Source organism: Hemiscyllium ocellatum, chromosome 18 (genome assembly GCF_020745735.1).
Source record: "Hemiscyllium ocellatum isolate sHemOce1 chromosome 18, sHemOce1.pat.X.cur, whole genome shotgun sequence".
NCBI lineage: Eukaryota > Metazoa > Chordata > Chondrichthyes > Orectolobiformes > Hemiscylliidae > Hemiscyllium > Hemiscyllium ocellatum.
In genome coordinates, this window is record NC_083418.1 from 13,900,961 (window position 1) to 13,926,534 (window position 25,574).

A 25,574-nucleotide genomic window follows, 5' to 3' on the forward strand; every position below is an offset into this window, starting at 1 on the left:
TCCCCCCTCTCTTCCCCCCTCTGTCCCCCTCCTCTCTTCCTCTCCCCCCGTCTCTCTCCCCCCCGTCTCTCTCCCCCCCGTCTCTCTCCCCCCCGTCTCTCTCCCCCCCGTCTCTCTCCCCCCCGTCTCTCTCCCCCCGTCTCTCTCCCCCCCCGTCTCTCTCCCCCCCCGTCTCTCTCCCCCCCGTCTCTCCCCCCCCCGTCTCTCTCCCCCCCCGTCTCTCTCCCCCCCCGTCTCTCTCCCCCCCCGTCTCTCTCCCCCCCCGTCTCTCTCCCCCCCCGTCTCTCTCCCCCCCCGTCTCTCTCCCCCCCCGTCTCTCTCCCCCCCCGTCTCTCTCCCCCCCGTCTCTCCCCCCCCCGTCTCTCCCCCCCCGTCTCTCTCCCCCCCCGTCTCTCTCCCCCCCCGTCTCTCTCCCCCCCCGTCTCTCTCCCCCCCCGTCTCTCTCTCCTCCCCCGTCTCTCTCTCCCCCCCCGTCTCTCTCTCTCCCCGTCTCTCTCTCCCCCCGTCTCTCTCTCCCCCCCCGTCTCTCTCTCCCCCCCTCTCTCTCCCCCCCCTCTCTCCCCCCCCGTCTCTCTCCCCCCCCGTCTCTCTCCCCCCCCGTCTCTCTCCCCCCCCGTCTCTCTCCCCCCCCGTCTCTCTCCCCCCCCCGTCTCTCTCCCCCCCCGTCTCTCTCCCCCCCGTCTCTCTCCTCCCCTGTCTCTCTCTCTCCCCCGTCTCTCTCCCCCCCCCGTCTCTCTCCCCCCCCGTCTCTCTCCCCCCCGTCTCTTCCCCCCCCTTCTTCCTGTCCCTCCACCCCCTCACCTTCCCACCCTCACTTCCCCCCACCCACAGTTCCCCCCACCCACACTTTCCCCCCCTCACCTTCCCCCCCTCACCTTCCTCCCCCTCTCTTCCCCCCCTGTCTTCCCCTCTCCCACCCCCTCCCTCCCCTTTCTCTCCCACCCTCTCCCTCCTTCTCTCTCTTTCCCCCTCCAATCCTCTGCCTCTCTCTCTCTCTCTCTCCCCCCCTCCCTGCGTATGTGCAGTTATCAGGGAGGTCCTACTATCAAAACCCTTGCTCCCCTTGACCAGTATAAACTTGCCCCATGTGGCCCGGCAGCGTTTTATATTGAACCATAAGGCGGTGGTGGTTCTGGCTGGGTGTAGTTCCTCGCCCATCCCTCGGGAAGCTGGTGCTGAGCCGCTGCAGTCTGTGTCAGTGGAGGTGGATGTGCAATAACGTTCAGGTGAGTGGCTTGGAGAGGTCTCACTATCCCCTCCCCACCACCTGCAACCCCCCGCTCTCACCCCCCCCCCACCCTCAACCCCCCTCTGCTCTCAGCCTCCCCCGCCCCACTCATACACCCCCGCCCTCCACCCACAGCTGTGCCCATCTCCCTGAGCCTCACTGTGCCTGTGAAAGATGGCAGTGTCAGTCGGTTCGTGCCCAGCCCCATCTCCGGAGCAGCCACAACCAATTTATTGAAGTGCTGTCAGACCCTCACCAGGGTGCACTGTTTTATCGTAATTAAAATATCCAAATACTTCCCCATTTAATTAACTGCGATGGAAGCTGATGTGTATTAAAGCTGCTGTGTAATGCTATCCTGAGCCAGCACTGGTTTGTAAGGAGAGGCTGTGGTGCTGAGGTAATGAGGCCGGGGGGGACTCCTGGAGGAGATCATGATGGGTATCTCGGTGTGTTCCTGTGATCCTTCTCATTAAGTGGAGAGCCTGGGGATTTGCCGGTCCTTTGAAATTCTTTGCCAGCCGGATTTTGAGCCAGAGATTTCCAGGTGTCCACCCAAGTGAAACAGATCCTTCATTCTGCAAATACTTTCTCTGTTGCATTTGCTTTCAAACGTTGGCGTTGTACCTAACTCCGACATCGCGGCAAGAACCCATTTGTAGTGCCCCCACTCTCTGGCCGCGTCTGCACACGTACAACAGGCTCACGCCTACCCTCACTTCCAGCTGAAACATCCCTCCGAGAGTGCTGTGTCTGCTAACTCTGTACCTCTCGGGCTTCGGTCAACCCCTACAGCTCTCCAGTGACTGATGCTGACTTCAGTGGCAGGTTCTGTGCATCAGATATACTCCTGCCATTCGTGCACACCGGAGGGTTTCTGTTGCAGTGCCCCGATTTGTGAACACTCTCCCATAACCGGCCTTAAAACAAAGCAGCCACTGAGTTCCTGACCTCATTCCAGCTTCCTTTCAAACACGGGCGAAGGAGCCGAGTTCCCGAGATGAGACGTGGCTGCATCCGACCGAGTGTGACATTAAAGAGCCCTCGCAAAACTGAAATCACTGGGCCCAGAAATGTGGTGCTGGAAAAGCACAGCCAGTTCGGCGGCATCCGAGGGGCAGGAGAGACGGCGTTTCGAGCTCAAAACATCAACTGTCCTGCTCCTCGGATACTGCGCTTTTCCAGCGCCACACGGTGTGACTCTGATCTCCAGCATCTGCAGTCTTCACTTTCTCCTGGAGTCAGTGGGTCCCAGGGTTAGAGTCCTACCTGACCCATAGGAAGGTGGTTGTGGTTGTTGGAGGTCTGTCATCTCAGCTCCAGGACGTCTCTGCAGGGTGGTGTGCCAGACCTGACCAGCTTCAGCTGCTTCCTCCATCACCCTTCCCTCCATCATTCGGTGTGAAGCAGGGATGTTCCCCGATGATCGGTGCTGAACACTGTGCATTCTCAACTCCTCAGGCACCGACTCAGTCCGTGTTCAACTGCAACAAGATCCGGGCAATATCCCGGCTTGGGCTGAGAAATGACAAGGAACATTCACACCACCCAAATGCCAAGCTCTGAGCATCACCAATAAGAGGGAGGCTTACCACCTCTCCTTGTCACCGAATCCCCCAGGATTAACAACCGACAGGTTACCGTTGACCTGAAGCTGAATGGGACAAGCCTTATAAACACAGCGCCTCGACGAACAGCTCATGGGCCAGGACCTGCAGCAAGTAACTCCCCAAAGCCTGTCCACCATCTGCAAGGCACAGGTCAGGAGGGGGAGGGAATACTCCCCACTTCCCTGGATTTTCTGCAGCCCCAACAACACTCCAGAAGCTTGGCACCATCCAGGGCAAAGCTGTCACTTAATTGGCACCACGTCCACAACCACCCAATCTCTTCACCACCGACCCTCAGCAGCAGCAGCAGCATGTACTGTCTACAAGATGCACTGCAGCAATTCACCACAGACCCTCAGACAGCACCTTCCAAACCCAAGACCACATCCATCTAGAAGGACAAGGGCAGCACAAACACCACTGTCCAAACCACTCCCTCACCACCCTGACTTGGAAATAGATCATCATTCGCTCAGTGTCACTGGGTCAAGCCCCTGGCTTTCCCTCCCTCAGGGTACTGTAGGTCCCTCTCTAACCCTACAGCAGTTGAAGAAGGCAGTTGGCCCCAGCACCCAGTGAATGTGTGATGAACAGAGCGGTGTTCAGGCTGCAGTGAGAGAAGGGTCTCTGTTGTGCTGGCTTTTGGTAGGCAGTATGTGGGCCTGATTCTCACGAGCCTGCAGTGATGGTGGTCCGAGTGCCCCTCTGTGTGCTGTCAGATGTGGTGCATCGGGGATTCACAGGGCTTTTCAGGAAACAGGCAAACTCTGGTTAAATATCTAATGGATTGGCTGCAGTGGGCAGCGGGAGAGGGCGAAGCTGCTGGTTCTGTTGTTGCTGTATCAGTGCAGAGTGCTCTCCCCATACATTCTCCCCTCCCTTCCTGCCTGTGACAGTCAGACTGTGATCCTGGTGTTAGCAGCTGCAGCAGAAAGGGCTCTGGATCAGCTTGGAGCTGGTATTCGTTCTCAGCTCAGAGTACTGTCGGTGTGAACAGAAAGTGGTGTACCCGGAGATTTCCCTTCTGAGATCTCCCTGCGTTTGTGTCACCTGCTTTCGGAGGTTTGGGAAAAGCGTGTGGATTACGGGACACAGGTCCCAGTGTTGAGTCCGTGAGCTACAGTTGAAGAGAGCCCGGTTCCTCCCGCTCTCCATAAGTTCTGTTTCTCTGAAACCTTCAGATCGGCCTGCAGCGTTCCACCCAGACCAGCTCCTGATATTCCAGCTCCAACATAACTCCAAATGTAACTCATCCCTTCAGCCTGTCCTTGGTCCATATCCCTCCATTCCTCACATATTCATCTGCTTATCCCAAAGTCCCTTAAATGTCCCTATTGTATCTGTCTCCACCACCATGTCTGGCAGCCCGTTCCTCTGTGGAAAAACCTTACCCCTCACATCTCCTTTGAACTTTCCCCTTTCACCTTTAAATGCATGCCCCACTAGGATAGACATTTGAACTCTGGAGGGAAAAGTGATGCTGACTGTCTCGCAAAGGGTGGTGCATTTGTGGAGCTGCCCGAGGATGTGGTGGAAGCTGGTACAATGACAGCATTGAAAAGGCATCTGGATAGGCACATCAGGAGGAAGGGTTTAGAGGGATATGGGCCCAGTGTGGCAAATGGGACCAGATAGTGCGTGTGATTCTGGTCTCCTTCCTATCGGAAGGATGTTGTGTAACTTGAAAAAAGGGTTCAGAAAAGATTCCCAAGGATGTTGCCAGGGTTGGAGGAGTTGAGCTATAGGGAGAGGCTGAACAAGCTGGGGCTGTTTTCCCTGGAGCGTCGGAGGCTGAGGGGTGACCTTATAGAGGTTTACAAAATTATGAGGGACATGGATAGGGTAAATAGGCAAGGTCTTTTTCCCTGGGGTCGGGGAGTCCAGAACTAGAGGGCATAGGTTTAGGGTGAGAGGAGAAAGATATAAAAGGGACCTAAGGGGCAACATTTTCACACAGAGGGTGTTATGTGTATGGAATGAGCTGTCAGAGGAAGTGGTGGAGGCTGGTACAATTGCAACATTTAAGAGGCATTTGGATGGGTATATGAATAGGAAGGGTTTGGAGGGATATGGGCCAGGTGCTGGCAGGTGGGACTAGATTGGGTTGGGATATCTGGCTGGCACGGACGGGTTGGACCAAAGGGTCTGTTTCCATGCCGTACATCTCTATGACTCTGAGATGGTGTCCCTCCAGTTTGCAGTGTGCTTCACTGGAACACTGCAGGATGCTGAGGGCAGACGTGGGCATGTGAGCAGGACACTCTGTTAAAATGACTGGCTATGGGAAGGTCAGGGGTCATGTATTCATACAGACTGGAGGTGTTCTGCAAAATGGTCACCCAGCCTGCGTTTAGTTTCACCGATGTAGAGTAGGCTACACTGGCTGCAGTGAATACAATCCACAAGATTGGAGGAAGTCCAGGGGAGATGCTGCCTATCATGACCTTTTACATCTTTCTCCTCCCACTTTCAAAATATCCCCCCGAGCTATGGACTCCCCCACTTTTGGGAAAAGACCCTTGCTAATCACCTTACCCATCCCCCTCACACCGTTTGACTCTATGGTCGGGAACCCAGGAAAGCAACAGCCACCTACATACAGTTCATACACACTTTACAACCTAATCTGGAGTTCGGGTTTGGAGATGCCGGTGTTGGACTGGGGTGTACACAGTTAAACATCACACAACGCCAGGTTATAGTCCAACAGGCCCTCCATTATCACCTGATGAAGGAGCGTCGCTCTGAAAGCTAGTGTTGGACTATAACCTGGTGTTGTGAATTTTAACTTAATACGGAGCTCAACGCTTTGAAATTGTGAACCATGCCTTCCCTCTGTTTTAGATTATCATGTCCTCCCCCACCCCCCCACTCCCATATCCCACTCACTGCCCTTCACAGGCTGACAGGGGACACCCCATTTGTCTGCCATTCTCACATTCCCATCTCTTAATGGAAACTAGCAACATCTTTTCTCCACCAGCACCCTACACCCACTAACCCCACCAACACCTCTCCCCATTCTCCACCTCCCCTCAAACTGTAGCACTTCAGCTCTGATGAAGAGTCATTTAGCTTGCTGTCTCTCCATGGGTGCCGGTGACCCACTGTGATCTCCAGCGTTCGTGAGTGTTTAATTGTCCCCTACCATTCACAACGGGATGTGGCAGGACCTGCAGAGCTTGGCCATGTCTACCACTTGCTGCTTATGCTAGTGGGCATGCAGACAGTCCTGTTTGGCAGCATCAGCGGGTTGGCACCTTGTCTGTAGGCCTGATGCTGCTCCTGACATGCACACTCCATCCATCCATATCTAGACCGTCATCATCGCGTGGCAGTTTCTGTTAACTGCAGCTTATTGCCACAGAGTTTGTGAAGCTGAGGTGTACCAGCTCATGCCCATGTCTGTTGTGTCCCACTCACTGGCAGCTGGCATTATGTTCAAGGAGCCCTCAGTCAGTCTGCCTCAGACTCTTCCCATATTATCGCATGGACGCCCAGGGTCGGAGCGTGGACGCCCAGGGTCGGAGCGTGGACGCCCAGGGTCGGAGCGTGGACGCCCAGGGTCGGAGCCTGAATGGGAAATTGCTGCCGTGTGGGGGTTAGAATTGTCCCTGCTCTGGGCAGGCTGCCTGTTGCAAAGCCAGGGAGATCAGAAAAAAGAGGCTGAAATTGGATCAGCACAGGATCAAAATGGAAACTGCCCAGTGAGTGTCAGTAGAAATTGAGGGTGTAATATATGGAGATGTAACAAGGAGAATGGATTGAGGTTTGTGTTCTGGCAGGGTCTGAACCTCAGGGACAGCCTTGACTCCTTGAAACCAGTGCCAACCCTCTGTGTTTTTATCCCGGCTGGTTCCCTTCAGTTCTTTAATGGGTTTCCTGGCTGTGCTGTGTCCTGCCTCCGGTCAGGGGCTTGGTACTAATTGAACCGAGGTTCCTGACGAGTGCTGTTTGCAATGCTTGTCAAAATCCAACTCATCCCTGGAAATGGAGTTGTTTGGGCTAAGGCCAGGCCAGGTTCCTTTGCTGTCCCTGTCACCGTGAGACTCTGAGCAGTCAGTGTGGAGACCGGGCTCTGTCTCAATGCTGTCAGCTCAATCATGGGAACGTGCTTCGAAATAGATACTCACACCAGTGCCAGCACTCGTGGCTGGTCGATGTAATTTGTTGAGCCTTTTAATAGTTCCTTTTGTTCCTTTAATGTTGATCAAGAAGGGCTTTCTGAGCTGTAACTGCCTGGGGAAGTTGTTTGTTCCAGTGTAGGAGCACTTGTTCAACGGGGTAAGGATTTCCCACAGTGATGTTTGCACAGCGTGCACTCTCGGGGTGAAAAGCTTTCGCCTCTCTCTGACTCTGCACTGAATCACCTTCACAACTGTGTACACCTTCTGTGTACTGTACAAGAATGTACTGTCACAAACACATTACATTCTTGTACAGTACACAGAAACCTTGCATCCTGTTTATCCTGCCCACAGGAATATGGTTGTACTCTCTAGGTTACTCTCAGGGCTCTGTGTGTGTGTGTGTGTGTGTGTGTGGTGGGAGGGGGGCAGGAATATGGCTGTACTCTCAGGGCAGTGTGTGTGTGTGTGTGTGGTGGGAGGGGGGCAGGAATATGGTTGTACTCTCCAGGTTACACTCAGGGCTGTGTGTGTGTGTGTGTGTGTGTGTGTGTGTGTGTGTGTGTGTGTGTGTGGTGGGGGGGAGCAGGAATATGGTTGTACTCTCCAGGTTACTCTCAGGGCTGAGGCAGGCCTGAGAGTGAACAAGATTCCCTACCGTCATGTTATTGACATGGACCCAGACTGTGCTGAAGGTTCACTCTTCCGAAGGTGTGCCTCACACCACCAGCTTGTCAGCCTTTTTAATAAAATCTTATTTAACTCCCTCTCCACTGGAGAGATGGGAAGGAAAAAATCAGTATTACTGCAAATACTTAATATACCTGGCAGCAGAAGACAGGATAGTGAAGGAGGTGTTTGGTATGCTTTCCTTTATTGGTCAGAGTATTGAGTACAGGAATTGGGAGGTCATGTTGCGGCTGTACAGGACATTGGTTAGGCCACTGTTGGAATATTGTGTGCAATTCTGGTCTCCTTCCTATCGGAAAGATGTTGTGAAACTTGAAAGGCGTTCAGAAAAGATTTACAAGGATGTTGCCAGAGTTGGAGAATTTGAGCTACAGGGAGAGGCTGAACAGGCTGGGGCTGTTTTCCCTGGAGCTTCGGAGGCTGAGGGGTGACCTTATAGAGGTTTACAAAATTATGAGGGGCACGGATAGGATAAACAGACAAGGTCTGCCCTGGGGCGGTGGAGTCCAGAACTAGAGGGCATAGGTTTAGGGTGAGAGGGGAAAGATATAAAAGAGACCTAAGGGGCAACTTTTTCACACAGAGGGTGGTACGTGTATGGAATGAGCTGCCAGAGGAAGTGGTGGAGGCTGGTACAATTGCAACATTTAAGAGGCATATGGATGGGTGTATAAATGGGAAGGGTTAGAGGGGTATGGGCCGGGTGCTGCCAGGTGGGACTAGATTAATTTCAGGGATCTGGTCGGCATGGACGGGTTGGACCGTGTTCCCATGTTGTCCCTCGGGAAGGGAGACAAGGCCGTCCCTTGACAGACTGACAGAAATGAGGAAGTGTGATCCCTGTGATGGCCCACGGTGTCAGAGTTGCTGAGGGCCCCATGGCATCTGCCTCCTTCACATTTGCGAGTTGAAGTGGGGTCCCAGCACTGAGCAGCATGAGTACCAAGGGGGAACCTGTCAGGGGACTGACCCCCACACTGTCTGCAGCTAGCTCTCCCAGTGTGGCCTTTCTCTGAACCCCATGCAGTGTTTCAGTCAGGGAGTGACATCCCTGACAGATGTGAGCACAGCTGGACGTAGCCGGACCATGGAGTGCGAATCTCTGAAATCTGCGGCCAGTGCAGTGCTGTGACACTTTGTAGACCAAATTGGATGGTTCTGTGTGCAGACAAAGTACGGCCCTGTGGGATATGATGGGACTAATTTGCCCAAAGTAACCGTGGAAGACGACCTACACTTCCATCTGCTTGGATGAAACACAACACCTTTTTGACATTTATAAAGTAAAAGTTTAAATGGAATTGTGAGCTTTAATCGGGAACAAAGGAGAAGTTGCTGGAAAAGCTCAGCAGGTCTGGCAGCACTGGTGGAGGGAAAGCAGAGGTTAATGTTTTGGGTCCAGGGAACCCTTCCTGCCAACTGGGATTAGCAGAAACTCCGCTGCTCTGAGGAAGGGTCACTGCACCCTGAAACATTGACTCTTGATTTCTCTCTGCAGATCCACTGAGCGTTGCCAGCAATTCCTGCTGTTGATTTACAGCAGCCGCTGTTCTTTCAGATGTTATTTTCAGGTCTAAAGCATCTCCTTATTGTTTGTAAAAAGTAGTACGTGCAGTTTGGTGTGTTCCAACACCGGGTGGAGCGTGTGTCTTGGGTGTGGGATTAAGTCTGAGAGCTGACACCGTGATAGGCACCAGCTTCGAACTTTGACCTCTCAATCAGCTGATCATGGCCATAACTTTCACTTTTTCAGGTATGTCGAGATTCTGAAAGATTACAAGGTAAAGCTGCAATGGGATGAGAAAGTTGCTGAACATTTCTTTGATTATAAGAGGTGAGTTTTTCTTTCGGGAACATGATCCCTGAGAAACCAAACCTTTCCAGGACCACGGCACCATCCCCATCTCGGTCCTCCTGCCTAACCTCCTCTCTCAGGGGGCTGTCCCAGTCTGTCTCCAACCCAACACAGCAGCTGTACCACATTGCACACCGTCCCTGGGGAGGGGTGGGGTGGGTGGGGTGGGGGCGTGTCAGGGAGCTTTGTTTCAGGGTAAGGGATCAGGGAGGGAGCTAAGTGACCCAGTTACTCTGATTGTGAATAATGAAATGTGAACCATTCACTCTTTCTTTCAGGCACCAGGGAGGGAAACATCTTGTGTTTTACCCAACATTAAAGGTGAGAAATTTCAGCAATTTGACTCACTCACTACCACACGTCATGCTGCTGTTTGGGATGAAAATCTGTGTCTCCTCTACACTCCCCTCTCTCCTTCTCCCCCCTCTCCTATCCCACTCTCTTTATCCTCCTCACATCCCACTCTCTTTTTCTCCTCCTTTCCTCCCCCGCCCTCTCTCATTCTCCTCCCTACCTCCCCCCCGCCCGGTTTCTCTGTGGCGCTGGGAAAGCACAGCGGGACAGGCAACATCCGAGGAGCAGGTGAATCGATGTTTGGGCATAATCCCTTCATCAGGAATGAGGCTTGTGGGTCAGGGAGCTGAGAGGGAAGTGGGGGGCGGAGAAAGCTGAGAATGTGACCCCCCCCCCCCCCCCCCCTCACTTATCTCTTAGCTCCCCGGCCCATGAGCCTCATTCCTGACGTAGGGCTTATGCCCGGAGCGTCCATCCTCCTGCTCCTTGGATGCATGTTTGTGAGTAGGCCTGGGTGTGCAATGGGTTTGCCTGTATGTATGGCCAGGCTTCGGGCAGTACAGCTAACATTTGGTACTTCTGTCTCCGAGCGCCCAGGGGTCTGGGTTTGATTCTACCACCGTGTGGAGTTTGTACATTCTCCCTGTGTCTTGGGCGGGTTTCCTCCCCCAGAGCGAAACTGTGCAGGTTCGGTGGGAGATTAGCCAAGGTAATGTAGGGTCAGACTGGGATACACTTCGGAGGGTCAGTATGGACTCGCTTGGCTGAGTGGCCTGCTTCCACACTGTAGGGCTGTTCTGAACCTCCTTGTCCTATCCTAGAAGATGGTTCTCTGTCCTTTAAGCTATCCATGAACACAACCAGGAGAAGTGACAATATTCAAAAAGAATCTGTTTATTTTAAAAAGAATCTGCAGCCCAGTTTGGATATTTCCCAGCTTTCAGTTGGATAAAGTTGGCTAAGTCCCCCTCAGCAGTGTGGTCATTAATCCGTTCAACTCTTCTTTTCCAGTCTATCCAAGCCCGATTAGAGCTGGCAAAAGAGTTGGGTACTGGGATCTCTATCTGGGAACTGGGACAGGGCCTGGACTATTTCTACGACCTGCTCTGAGTGGGTGGCTGACTCCCACCGGGACAATCCATCAACTGCTTTGTTTCCAAAGGCTGAAGGAAGATCTCGGAGTTTCTGTGCCCAGCTCCCGTCTGTATCCCCTGAAGGGAATGGTTTCTCCAGCCGAGTCTTGGGAAGAATTCACAGCTTGAACCACACTGGGACTCTTCACATTCCTAAAGCCACTCTTTAAATAAAGGTTTTGGTGAACAGTGTTGTGGCCTTCCATTTTGTAAATGTTTTTTCTTTCTGAAGTTGGGAGGTCATGTTGTGGCCGTCCAGGACAGTGGTTAGACAATACTGCATTCAGTTCTGCTCTCCCTGCTGTGTAGGAAGGATGTGGTCGAAAGGATTCCGAATAGATTTACAAGGATGTTGCCAGGGTCGGAGGATCTGAGCTATAGGGAGAGGCTGGGGCTGTTTTCCCTGGAGCGTCAGAGGCTGAGGGGTGACCTTATGGAGGTTTATAAAACCATGAGGGGAATAGGTAGGGTGAGCATTTCTTACCCATCCCTAATTGCCCAGAGGGCAGTTAAGAGTCGAATGCTGTGGGTCTGGAGTCACATGTAGGCCAGACCAGGTAAGGATGGCCGTTTCCTTCCTTGAACCACATGGGGTTTTCCAACAATGGATTCATGGTCATCATTCGACTCTTAATTCCAGATTTTTTTTGAGTTCAAATTCCACTGGCTGCCATGGCAGGATTTGAACTTGGTTTCCCAGGACATTAATTGGGCCTCTGGATTGATATTCTCTTCTGCCTTACTGACAAACTCCTCATTCCCAGTGCCATCCTGGTGGACAGATACTCTTTCCGATCCAGCAACAGCCTCTGAGACTGTAAGCCTCATCTTCAGTGTGGAGGTTTCAAACACCGAAGGATTTGGGACCTCCCTGTGAAGGAGTGGGATCGGTTTCAGGTTGTTCAGGGTTAAACTTTCAGCCCGAGGTCATCTTTCATCGACAGCAAATGGGACAGAGCTGAGCAACCAGAAAGGCAGGATGAAGGCTGAACAGGCTGGGGCTGGGGCTGTTTTCCCTGGAGCGTCGGAGGCTGAGGGGTGACCTTGTACAGGTTTACAAAATCATGAGGGACATGGGATAGGGTAAATAGGCAAAGTCTTTTCCCTGGGGTCGGGGAGTCCAGAACTAGAGGGCATAGGTTTAGGGTGAGAGGGGAAAGATATGAAAGAGACCTAAGGGGCAACGTTTTCACACAGATGGTGGTACGTGTATGGAATGAGCTGCCAGAGGAAGTGGTGGGGGCTGGTACAACTGCAACATTTAAAAGGTATTTGGATAGGTGTGTGATTAGGAAGGATTTGGAGGGATATGGGCCAAATGCTGGCAGATGGGACTGGATTAGTTACGGGGTGGCACGGTGGCTCAGTGGTTAGCATTGCTGCCTCACAGCGCCAGGGACCCAGGTTCAATTCCATCCTCGGGTAACTCTCTGTGTGGAGTTTGCACATCCTCCCTGTGTCTGCGTGGGTTTCCTCCGGGTGCTGTGGATTGTGGGAGGAAACCAAAGCTGTGCAGGTTAGGTGAATTGGCCATGCTAAATTGCCCATAGTGCTCAGGGGCATGTAGGTTGGGTGCATTAGTCAGGGGTAAATGTAGAGTAATAGGTCAGGGGAATGGGTCTGTGTGGGATGCTCTTCGGAGGGTCAGTGTGGACTTGTTGGGCCGAAAGGCCTGTTTCCACACTGTAGGGATTCCATGACACCTGGTCCATATTGGCCAAAGGGTCTGTCTCCATGTTGTACATCTCTGTGAGATAACATAGAAAGCCTGATCACAAAGTCTCAGAGTTATAGAGATGTACAACATGGAAATAAGCTCCATTGGTCCAACCCATCGATTCCAAGCAGATATCCTAATTAATCTAGTCCCATTTGTCAGCATTTGCCCATATCCTTCCAAACCCTTCCTATTCATATATCCATCCAGATACATTTTAAATGTTACAATTGTACCAGCCCCCACCACATCCTCTGGCAGCACATTCCATACACGTACCACCCTCTGTGTGAAAAAGTTGCCCCTTAGATTCCTTTCCCTCTCACATTCAATAAATGCTGTCTAGTTCTGGACTCCCCAACCCCAGGGAAAAGACTTTGCCTATTTACCCTATCTGTGCCCCTCATAATTTTGTAAACCTCTATAAGGTCACCCCTCAGCCTCTGACGCTCCAGGGAAAACAGCCCCAGCCTGTTCAGCCTCTCCTATAACTCAGATCCTCCAACCCTGGCAACATCCTTGTAAAGCTTTTCTGAACCCTTTCAAGTTTCACAACATCTTTCCGATAGGAAGGAGACCAGAATTGCACGCAATATTCCAACAGTGGCCTAACCAATGTCCTGTACAGCTGCAACATGATCTCCCAACTCCTGTACTCAATACTCTGACCAATAAAGGAAAGCATACCAAACGCCGCCTTCACTATCCTGTGTACCTGTGACTCCACTTTCAAGGAGCTATGAACCTGCACTAGCTTGTCAACACTCCCCAGGAGCCTACCATTAATTGTATAAGTCCTGCCCTGGTTTACCTTCCCAAACTACAACACCTCACGTTTATCTAAATTAACCTCCAGTTGTCCCTCCTCAGCCCATCTCGAGTAGCTTTCACCCTAATTTCTCCATAGCTGTTGAACAGCAGTGGTGAGAGTTACCCGTCTTGTCTCAGCCCATTCCTGATTACACTAAGTGCAGTTTAACCAGTCACTGACCTGACTGTAAGAGTATGTACAATCATCCTTTTGCACATATGATGGTCTCCAGCACTTCCAACATCTCCGTCTGTGCTGAGATCTTTGACATTGGAGTCTCCGTAGATGTACAGCAACGAAACAGACCCTTTGGTCCAACTCGTGCAGGCTAACCAGACATTCTACATTAACCTGTTCCCATTAGGCCCATGTCCTCTAAACCCGACCTATTCATTTACCTCTCCAGATAATTACCTTGGGTACATTGTGTCATCAAACCTATCGTGTGATGTTCTTCACTATCATGTTATTCTGTCACCATGTTGATCTCCTTAAGCAGGTCAGTCCTCATGTTCCGTTCTCTCCAGGTCCTCTCATCATCTGTGCAAGCCAAGCCGTCTACAGCACAGACTGAGGCCATTTGTCCCAGTGTGTCCGTGCTGGTTAACAAAGACCTGGTGGTGGCCACCCCAGAGGTCTACCAGCCTCTGGCAGTACAGATGAATATCTAAATGCTCCCTTCACCAGAGGTTTGGACTCGACCACCCTTTTTAAACAGTGAGTTCCAGCCTCCTCATCTCTGAGTTAAACATACCCTGCTGAGCTCTTAGTCTGCTGCCTCTTACCTTAAACCTACAGCCCGAGGTTATTGGCTCCTCTACTAATAGAAACAAAATACCTCCCGAACCACCGTACGTTTGACTCCTGTGATCTTACACCCCTCAACCAAATCCCCTGTCGATCCTCGCTGCTCCAGGGAAATCTATCCAATTTTTCTTCAACACTCCTCATGCTCTTTGGAGGGTCAGGGTAGGCTCGATGGACTGAATGGCCTGCTTCCATCCTGTAGGGATTCTAGGATCACGTGTTACTGGCTTGAATTACATTTGTCACTGTGCTGACCAGTCATATTCTCCAGCACCTCACAGCTAACCTTCCTCACTGTTTACTGAACTTCATCTCATCCATGAAGCTTTTGATTGTACCCACTATATTGGAGTCCATTTCACTTGTGGACACTACCAACAGCAAGGGCCCTGGCACTTAGCCCTGTGCTCCCCCACCAGAGACAGATTTCCAGACACCGAAACATCCCTGGTCCCACCACTCTCTGCTTCCAGCCTCTCAGCCAATTTGCCATGGAACCCGTAGGCTCTTACTTCCTTGTCCAACCTTCCATGAGGGACCACCTCCAATTCATCGCCCTCACCAACATTCCTGGTTACATCCTCAAAAAAATTCCAAGATTGCCTTCCCTTAACCACTTCATGTGTTGGCTATATCCGATTAATCTGTCTCTCCCGCGAGGGCAGGTATGTTCACTCCTTCTAAATTCTTTCCAATGATATCCCCAGCACTGAGGTGAGACCGATCGGCCTGTAGTTTCCTATGCTTCCCTCCCCTTTTTAATAAAAGTACAACATCAGCGCATCTCCAGTCCTCTGGTACCTCACCCTTGCCAGAGAGAGTTTGAAAGTTACTGCCTGATATCTCCTCTCGGGGTTACACCCCACCTGTCCATCAGCTTTTCCTGCTTTCAGTTCCTTTCGAATTGGAAAGGTTCCACCCTGCAGGAGATCAGATCCCAGTCCATCCTGGAAATTGGCCCCTTCCTGCAGTTTAAGCTCTGTTACTTCATCAATTTTCGCTCCTAAATGTTCACATCCTGTAGTTGTGTAAGCCGTCTGTTTGCCAGCTGTGCCCTCAGTCCCTCTCAGTATTCACTTCAGCTCCCTCCACCTTCAGTTTCTCAGAGGGAGACTGGTTTACCTTCTCACTGGATTTATTCTGATCCCCTGCACTGTTAGCCTACCCGTCCCTCTCTGAGCTGAGTGCTTTAGTTTTCGATATTACCTTTTCTTCTGGTGATTTTGCACCTCCACTTCCTTCTCTCACCCATTTCCTGCAGCATTTCCCATCCTGTAACCATCCCGAGATTGACTTCCACACTTTCTTAAGATGCACTTTGAATTAAAATAAAGGTTAGTGGGATCAATTCCGTCCCAGGATGAGGGTGTCGCTGGTTAGACTGGCATTTATTGCCCATCCCTAATTGCCCAGAGAGCAGTTTTGAGTCAACCCCGTTGCTGTGGGTCTCGAGTCACATGTAGGCCCGACCTGGTAAGGATGGCCATTTCCCTCCCAGGTTGATCTTACCTGACAACAATGGTTGATGGTTACCGTTAGACGCTTAATCCCAGATTATTTATTGGAATTCAAATTTCACCATCTGCCAATGTGGGATTTGAACCCAGGTTCCTTAAACAATACTGGTACAGCGGGCCATGGAGGGGGTCATTAGGGTCGATTTCCTGCCCCTCTCCCACGGTTATGTCGGAGCCTGGGTGTCTCTGGATAAAGAGCACGCAGTGTCCCCCAACACACTCGAGATTTTCAGGAAGTGGAGTGCACTATTTCCCCCTCCAACTCTATTTTGATTTAATCCCTCCCGTCCCCTTCACTGATCACGCAGCATTGCCCTTTGATGTGAAGGGCACTGCTTGGCACTGGGCCACTCGGGTGTTTCCTTTCTTCCTGGAGGTGGAAATTTGAATAAAGCTTTGTGCACCTTGTGTCTCACACCCACACCCACACCCACACCCACACACACACACCATGGGTGCTGGGGAAAAATAAGCAGGACCGCAGTTAGGCGGGAGTGTGGGGGGTTTAGGAAAAGAAAAAACAATCCTGGGTCTCTGAATTAATAGGCTAGAGGTAGGCTGTCCCTACCTCAGCAATTGTTTTCTGAGCTGTTATTTTCTCCATGCTGTCAGAAGTCATGGTCCCCTCGGAGATTTACATATTCTCATCTCCCCTGGGTTTTGATTTCTTGTCTTCAGCTGAGTTTCTCTGTTTATGGTAATAGATTCTGATCTGTATCCATGTCAAACCTGAATTCTTTCCTCTGTTTTGAAGCCTGCTTCATGACAATGCAGTCAGTTCTATCGATTGGGGAGGGGCCTGTTGTCCTCGGATGATATTTAATCCCGGTGTTGGTTATACACAACATCTGGTTTCAGCAGAACTCCACCAGCACCCTCTTCTCTTCTGCTTTGAGCTTTCAGTCCATGACCTTCATTATCCCCATCTGCAGCCTCCCCAGTCTCCTGCAATGACCAAGTCCCTTTGATCTTTACTGGGACAGTTCTTGTGGTGTCTGTCTCCCCTCGTTCATCTAACTCACTAAAAGCATGAAATGTTGCCGTCACCTCCACTGGAAGCAGCTGTTGTCCCTTCCTCCATCACCAACACTGTCAGCTCTTAACCGAGCCCAGGGCATGGTCAACCATTGCACCATGTACTCCTACATACAGGTAAACAGCCTCACCCAGAACCTCAGTGGGCAAAGTGGGGGGGGGGTTAGAATGAGACAGAGAGAGAGAGAGAGAGAGAGAGACACTGCTGTCAGATTGTGATCCCAGGAGGTGGACGATAACGAGGAATCCTGGGAAGTCACAGAGAGCCATGTTGGGTCAGCTCCGGGATTGAGCTTCCCATCTTAGAATCATACAATCCCTACAGTGCAGGCCATTCAACCCATTGAGTCCGCACTGACCCCTCCTCCTCCTCACCTGGAGCAGGTGATCAGTTCTGAGAAGGCAGTTCCCATGGTCAAAGACTCGATTCCAAGTTTTCCGGTGTTTTGATGGCAGTGAGGCAAGTTTCCAAGGCCGATAATGCCTATCCAGGTGGAGTTCCCCAGCCCCAACATTTCCCCACTGGGGCCCCGTGATCCAGCACGGAAACAGACCCTTCGGCCCAACCAGTGCCTACTGACCATAATCCCAAACGAAACTGGTCCCGCCTACCTGCTGCCCACCCATATCCTCCAACCCTTTCCCGTTCATGTGCTTATCTCGGTGTATTGTAAATGTTGTAACTGTGTCTGCATCCATAACTTCCTCAGCAAGTTCATTCCACACGTGGGCACTGTTAAAAATAAATTGCCCCATGTCTTTCTCCTTTTACCTTAAAAAAATGCCCCCTAGTCTTAAAATCCCCCCAGCCTAGGGAAAAGACACCCCCCTTCACCTTATTTATGCCCCTCATGATTTTATAAATCTCTATACGGTCACCCTCCAACCTCCGACGCTCCAGGGAAAAATGTCCCAGCCTAATGTTCTTACTCAAACCCTCCATTTCCGGTAGCATCCTGGTAAATCTCTTCTGAACCCTCACCAGTTTAATAATATCCTGCCGATCTCAGTTCAGGGCCTTGTGCACATTCCTCAGCAGAGGCAGCCTCACCTGTGGGCACCGCCAGTGGTTCTCTACACCAGCTCCTCAATCCTGCATCTCTCTGCTTCACTCGGCCCAGAGCTTCCAGCCTCTCACCCATCACAGTGATGAGCTGCCGAATAAAAGCAACATTACATCCAGACCTGCTCTGAGCTGGAAGGTTCATTTCCAGACGTTTCGTCACCCTACAAGGTAACATCTTCAGTGGGCCTCTGGGAGAAGCACTACTGATAATTCCTGCTTCCTAGTTATATGTTTGGGTTGGTGATGTCATTCCCTGTGGTGGCATCATTTCCTGTGGTGATGTCATTTCCTGTTCTTTTTCTCAGGTGGTGGTAAATGGGCTCTAACTCGATGTGTTTGTTAATGTCCAAACTGTCTAATAATTGCAGATGCTGAATCTAACTCAACAGCATTTCATGTTCAATATGAGGCTGCAATGGAGTGATTCTGGATCTGAAACGTTGTTTTTCTCTCTCCGTGGCCATGCTGAGTTTCTCCAGTACTCTCTCTGTGTTTGTTACAGTGGCTGCTCAGTGGGAACCCTGATGATGGGGTCAACGCCGGTTCACTGATGGTTATGCCATTCGTGAATGTTAGTCGCCCCTTTGTCAGCATGAGGGCGTTGGACTGAAGTGTGAACATCTGGCAGACATTAGGGAGCACAACAGACACCAGGGTCTGTTTAAGGATCGGTGCGGGAATGAGAATCTGAGAAACACAGGGCCTGCTGTTTAAACGGTTGAATGCAGAGAGACTGAATCCCAGGCTCGGTGTGTAACAGGAGGCTGAGGTAACACCACCGACCTCGAGCTGAGAATGACACTGTCCTTGGTACAGCCCTGGCCTTTAGTCCCTGTCACTCACCAGTAAAGGTTATTGACGCTGTGGAACCTGCCACACTGTGTGTTCTAACTCTCATATCGAGCAAAGAAACTGCGAGACGCCTCAATAATAAATGAATATGATCGTTTATTATTTAATACAATTAATACTGCACCAACAAAATATACTGTGAACTAACAATTTACACTTGGATCAAGGCTAAGTATCTGATTATCCAATGGTAGACTGGTTGTCTCCTCCCGGTTGTCCCAGGGTGTTTTCACGGTGGTTACTCCCCAGTTACTCCGCCTGAGGAGGGGGTTTCAATAATTCTTATACTTAATAGTTGTTCCATCCCTTTTTGGGAGGGTCTTTAGTGTCCTCCAATAGATCGATCAGGGTCATCATGACCAACCAGGCGCTGACATGTCGATGAACACACCAGATGGCCTCCTTCTTTAGAGACCGCAATTTCCCTTCCCATCTCGTCCACATCCCGCACTTCCGCCCTCAGATCCCACCCCTCCAACTGTAACAAGGACAGAATGCCCCTGGTGCTCACCTTCCACCCTACCAACCTTCATATAAACCAAATCATCCGCCGACATTTCCGCTACCTCCAAACAGACCCCGCCTCCAGGGATATATTTCCCTCCCCATCCCTTTCCGCAAAGACCATTCCCTCCGTGACTACCTGGTCAGGTCCACATCTCCCTACAACCCACCCTCCCGTCCTGGCACTTTCCCCTGCCACCGCAGGAACTGTAAAACCTGCGCCCACACCTCCTCCCTCACCTCCATCCAAGGCACTAAAGGAGCCTTCCACATCCATCAAAGTTTTACCTGCACATCCACTAATATCATTTATTGTATCCATTGCTCCCGATGCGGTTTCCTCTACATTGGGGAGACTGGGCGCCTCCTAGCAGAGCGCTTTAGGGAACATCTCCTGGACACCCGCACCAATCAACCACACTGCCCCATGGCCCAACATTTCAACTCCCCCTCCCACTCTGCCGAGGACATGGAGGTCCTGGGCCTCCTTCTCCACCGCTCCCTCACCACCAGACGCCTGGAGGAAGAACATCTCATCTTCTGCCTCGGAACACTTCAACCCCAGGGCATCAATGTGGACTTCAACGGTTCCCTCATTTCCCCTTCCCCCACCTCACCCGTTCCAAACTTCCAGCTCAGCACTGTCCCCATGACCTGTCCTACCTGCCTATCTTCTTTTCCACCTATCCACTCCACCCTCCTCCCTGACCTATCACCCCCTCCCCCACTCACCTATTGTACTCTCTGCTACTTTCTCCTCACCCCCACCCTCCTCTCAGTTATCTCTCCACCCTTCAGGCTCTCTGCCTGTATTCCTGATGAAGGGCTTTTGCCCGAACCGTCAATTTGCCTGCTACTCGGATGCTGCCTGAACTGCTGTGCTTTTCCAGTACCACACTAATCTAGACTCTGGTTTCCAGCTTCTGCAGTCCTTGTTTTTTCGTCAGTCCCTGTATTTACCTGGGTGATCCTTCAGCATCCATTCCAGGAGGTGTTGGGTGCACATAGGGTAGCCCTCTCCCGCTGCCTGACAGACAGCTCGATGTTTCGGACTGTCCTGTGGATGGTTTTCAGGTTGGATATTGTACTGTCTACAGTTGCTGTGGCAATTACATTCTGTCTGCCTGTAGCTACAGTCGGGGCGGATAAACATGCTGCAGGATTCAGACAGTCCTTTGGTCACGGCTGGTCTCCGTTTCCCAGCATGCCTCATTTATTGTCCATTTTTGTATAGCCATCATTCTGAGTGGCCCGTCTGGCCACAATCCCACTCAGACAATATCAGAAGAACTGTACATTTGTGATTGGGTTTACCGGTCTGTGAGGGATTGGAATCTGACAGGCAGTTATTAGACGCTTCAAAGCTCAACTCAGGAGAAGCCGCCACCATTCTCTTGCTTTGTTTTATCTTTCTACATTCACCATTAGGAACGTACACAGAGAATTGATTACATTCGTAACAGTGAGTTGGAATTTCCTCTCGTTGTGGTAGGAGACAACACAGCCGGGTCCGGAGAGGCAGGAAACTGAAGGCAGCAAGTTCACCAGGAGCTGTCCTTCTCAGCATGGACTCCCGGCTGTGTGTGTGTGGGTGTGGGTGTGGGTGTGTGTGTGGGTGTGGGTGTGTATGGTGTGTGTGTATCTGTGTGTGTCTGTGTGTATGTCTGTGTGTGTATGTGTGTGGGTCTATGCGTGTGTGTATGTATGTGTGTCTGTGTGGGTGGGTGTGTCTGTGTGTGTATGTATGTGTCTGTGTCTTTGTGGGTGGGTGTGTCTGTGTGTGTATGTGCGCCTGTGTGTGTGTCTGTGTCTGTGTGTGTGTGGGTGGGCGTGTCTGTGTGTATGTGTATGTCTCTGAATCTGTGTGTGTATGTGTGTCTATGTGGGTGGGTGTGTCTGTGTGTGCGTGTGTGTGTGTCTGAGTCTGTGTGGGTGTGTGTCTGTGTGTTTGTATATGTCTGAGTCTGTGTGTGTGTGGGTGTGGGTGTCTGTGTGTGTGTGTATATGTCTCTGAAACTGTGTGTGTGTGTGTGTGTGTGTGTGTGTGTATATGTCTCTGACTCTGTGTACACAAATCAAATGGTGCTGTCCAATTAAAGTTAAACGAAGGCTCTGTTTAAATAGGGACTAGTGAAGTGTCACTCTCCATAAGCCCACTTGGCCTATTGCTGAGATAGGGATTGGGAGGAAGACTTTGATCTATTGTGCTGTGATTTTTTTTTCAGGATGGAGCATCCCTGATGCTGTGTCAGGAACCTCCTTTGTAGAGACCAGACCGAAGATTAATCATCAATGACTTCGGGAGAGGCTGACCAGGCTGGGGCTGTTTTCCCTGGAGGGTCGGACGGCTGAGGGGCTGAGGTTTATAAAATCATGAGGGGCATGAATAAAAGAGACCGAAGGGGCAACGTGTATGGAATGAGCTGCCAGAGGAAGTGGTGGAGGCTGGTACAGTTACAGCATTTAGGGGGTATCTGGATGGTTATATGAATAGGAAGGGTTTGGGGGGGATATGGGCCGGGTGCTAGGAAATGGGAATAGATTAGTTTTAGTGATCTGTATGGATGGGTTGGAGCGAAGGGGCTGTTTCCTGGTTGTCCATTTCCAAGACCCTGGCTTGCTGCTGTCATTGAGGCTGAATGAGGGAAATGTTTAATCTGCATGGGCTCTGAGGGTGACTGGATATACGGAGGGGAGTTGAGGCAGCCCCCATCCCAACAGCCATGTTCTCAGTGAATGGTTTAGGGACTGAATCACCCAATGGTTAGATCGGATTCCCTACAGTGTGGAAACAGGCCCTTCGGCCCAACTAATCCATACCTACCTTCCATTTCCCTCTGACTAATGCACCTAACACTATGGACAATTTAACATGGCCAATTCACCTGACCCTCACATCTTTGTGAATGTGGGAGGAAACCGGAGCACCCGGAGGAAACCCACGCAGATACGGAGGGAATGTGCAAACTCCACACAGTCACCCAAGGCTGGGATCGAACCTGGGACCCTGGTGCTGTGAGGCAGCAGTGCTAACCACTGAGCCACCGTGCTGCCCCCCTTTCTAAAGATTGTATGTTCAGCCTGAGTGGAGGGGGGGTTGTGGCTGACAAAGGGGGATTTGCGCTGCAGTCTCTGGGGACATTGGTTCACCTGGAGGTGACAGGAGACTGACCAGGCGTCTTTTACACACACAGTCCACTTGGTTCAGAAAGCACCCAGCCTGCAGCTAGTCTGTCCCTGTGATATTGTATCAATTCCTACTTCGGAAACAGAACCAGTCTGACTCAAGGTTGGAATACAGACAGACTCTAACCTCACACCTTTAATACATTGTCTGAACTGAGATGTCATTTTTAAAATATAAAACCTGAAGTTATCTCAAGAATGTGACTTGAAAGAAGTTCTGGGATTTACATATTAATGAACCGAAACCTGCAATTCATTCTAAAAGATGCAAGATTTCACAGCAGTCTCAGTTTGTTCCTTACATCCCATCAGTTGCGTGACACTATAATCTTTTGCTATAAATTCTGTGTCTTATGATCCTGCTCCACAATTACCTGATGAAGGAACAATGCTCCGAAAGTTAGAATCCCAAATAAACCTGTTGGACTCTAACGTGGTGTTGAAATGGGAAACTAATTGTTTCTTTTAAGTCTAGGATTGCTGTACTTTAAAAAAAGCTGGTAACTTGGCCCTCATTGTGAGCGCTGTTTGCACAGCTGCTCAGTCATGTGGTGGGAGGGGCCAAGTTGTTGATAGGATAGAAGCAGGAAGGATGTTGCCACCGGGGGTGGGGGAGGGGGGCGGTGAAACTAGAACTGGGGGCATAGCCTCAAAATAAGGGGAAGCAGATTTCGGACTGAGTTAGGGGGAATGTCTGCCCCTAGAGGGTTGGGAATCCGTGGAGTTCCCTGCCCAGTGAAGCAGTTCAGGCTGCCTCGTTGACTGTTTTTACAGCAAAGATCGGTTTGTGATGAGTAAAGGAATGAAGGGTTACGGTGAGCGGGCGGGAAGGTGAAACTGAGGCCATGAAAAGGTCAGCCCTGATCTTATTGAATGGTAGAACAGGCTGGATGGGCCAAATAGCCTCCTCCTGCTCCTGGTTCTAACAGCTGCGCCTGTGCTGGGGCTGTTAGGAATGGGCATGGATACAGATGTGTGTATGTGTTTGTGTGTCTGTGTCTGTGTATGCGTGTGTCTGTTTATGCGTGTGTCTGTGTCTGTGTATATGTGTGTAGGTGTATGTGTGTGTGGTTGTGTGTGTGTGGCTGTGTGTATATGTATGGCGTGTGTATGTGTGCGTATCTGTGTGTGTGTGTGTGTGGCATGTGAATGTATGCATATCTGTGTGTGTGTATATGTGTGTCTGTGTGTGTGGCATGTGTATGTATGCGTATCTGTGTGTGTCTCTGTGTGTGTGTGTATGTGTGTGTGTGCGTGGCATGTGTATGTGTGCGTATCTGTGTGTGTGTGTGTGTGCATGTGTATGTGTGTCTGTGTGTATGTCTGTTGGTCTGTCAGTGGTACATGGTGGTCTCTAGGCCCAGTGGGTTGGTCTGTCAGTGGTACATGCTGGTCTCTAGGCCCAGCAGGTGGGTCTGTCGGTGGGACATGGTGGTCTCTAGGCCCAGTAGGTTGGTCTGTCAGTGGTACATGGTGGTCTCTAGGCCCAGTGGGTTGGTCTGTCAGTGGTACATGGTGGTCTCTAGGCCCAGCAGGTGGGTCTGTTGGTGGGACATGGTGGTCTCTAGGCCCAGCAGGTGGGTCTGTCGGTGGGACATGGTGGTCTCTGACCCCAGTAGGTTGGTCTGTCAGTGGGACATGGTGGTCTCTAGACCCAGAATGTGGGTCTGTCAGTGGTACATGGTGGTCTCTAGGCCCAGCGGGTTGGTCTGTCAGTGGGACATGGTGGTGTCCATGCTTGGCATCACCTCAGCGTGGACAACTGGTCTTGAGGTGAATCCCCCAGGTGCAGACCCACAATGCCTGAGCACTTAAATATTTCAGCCTTTCTAGTGTGTGCGCGTGCATATCTGTGAGTGGCTATATGTCTGTATGGGGTTGTGTGTGTGGCAGTGTGTATGTGTGCGTGTGTGTGTGTGGCTGTGTGTGTGTGAGAAACTGTGTTTGTATGTGTGTCTGTGTGGCTTTGTGTGTGTATATATGTGGTTGTGTGTGTGTGTCTGTGTATGCGCGTGTCTATGTGCGTGTGTGTGTGTGGCTGTGGTGTATGTGTGCTTGTCTGTGTGTGTGAATGTGTGTACGTGTCTGTGTGTGTGTGTGTACATGTGGCTGTGTGTATGTGTCTGTGTGTGTGGGTATTTATGTGTGTATGTGGCTGTGTGTGTATGTGTGTGTGTATGTGGCTGTGTGGGTGGGGGCTGTGTGTGTGTGTGTGTGTGTGTGTGTGTGCGTGCCTGTGTGTGTGTGTGTGTGTATGTGGCTTTGTGTATGTGTATGTGTGTGTGGCTGTGTGTGCATGTGTCTGTGTGTGTATTTGTGTATGTGGCTGTGTGTATGTGTGTGTGTCTGTGTGTGTAAGTGGCTGTATGTGTGGGGGGCTGTGTGTGTGCGTGTGTGTCTGTGTGTGTATGTGGCTATGTGTGTGTGTGTATGTGTGTACGTGGCTGTGTGTGTGTGTGGCTGTGTGTGTACATGTGGCTGTGTGTGTGTGTGTATGTGTCTGTGTGAATGTGTGTGTGTGTCTGTGTGGTTGTGAGAATGTGTGTCTGTGTGTGTGTATGTCTGTGTGTGTGTTTGTGTGTGTCTGTATGTGTGTGTGTGTGTCTGTGTATGTGTGTCTGTGTATGTGTGTGTGTGTGTGTGTGTTAACCAGGAGGGTTACCTGTCAGTGACCCATCACAGTTGACCTGGAGCTGGAGACTATTCGGTGTAATAAAGAGTAATTGTACTGAAAGACAGAGCCTTGGTCCATTCTTTCTGTTGACCTGCGTCTGGAAAGCAAGTAATCAGGATGGTGTTTTATACCCCGTCAACAGTCAAGTGAGTGGGTGAAAATGATTGAAATAAATTGTGATTTTGAGGTTTAGATTTGAATTGACATTTTGTTGTCAAGTACAGGGGTGTAGTGAGGAGTGGGGAATGCCAACACACCGGTCACCACCTTAGATACAAAGACCGAGGTACAGAAGCTTAAGAACAAGGAAGAAAGAAATAAAAAAGTTAAAAATTAAACAGTGAACCTTATTTTGTCATTTTACACAGTACTGTAATTACTGTAGTTACACATTGCAGACCTGCGCAGTTTTAAGGAGAAAATCAGACTCTTTCTTCTGTTTGAAGATCCAGATGTAATTCTTTCACT

The 25,574-nt window shown here is 50.8% G+C and overlaps 1 protein-coding gene across 1 annotated transcript in view; it reads left to right on the forward strand.

The window, feature by feature from the left end:
- chid1 (chitinase domain containing 1) overlaps positions 1-11,129 on the forward strand; it is a 90,313-nt gene extending 79,184 nt beyond the window's left edge. The window contains exons 10-12 of the mRNA XM_060838375.1: positions 9,409-9,489; positions 9,789-9,831; positions 10,816-11,129. Coding sequence (XP_060694358.1) covers positions 9,409-9,489; positions 9,789-9,831; positions 10,816-10,914 — 223 coding nt within the window. The 3' untranslated portion in view covers positions 10,915-11,129. The remainder of the gene's footprint in view (positions 1-9,408; positions 9,490-9,788; positions 9,832-10,815) is intronic.
- Positions 11,130-25,574: the final 14,445 nt, after the last annotated feature.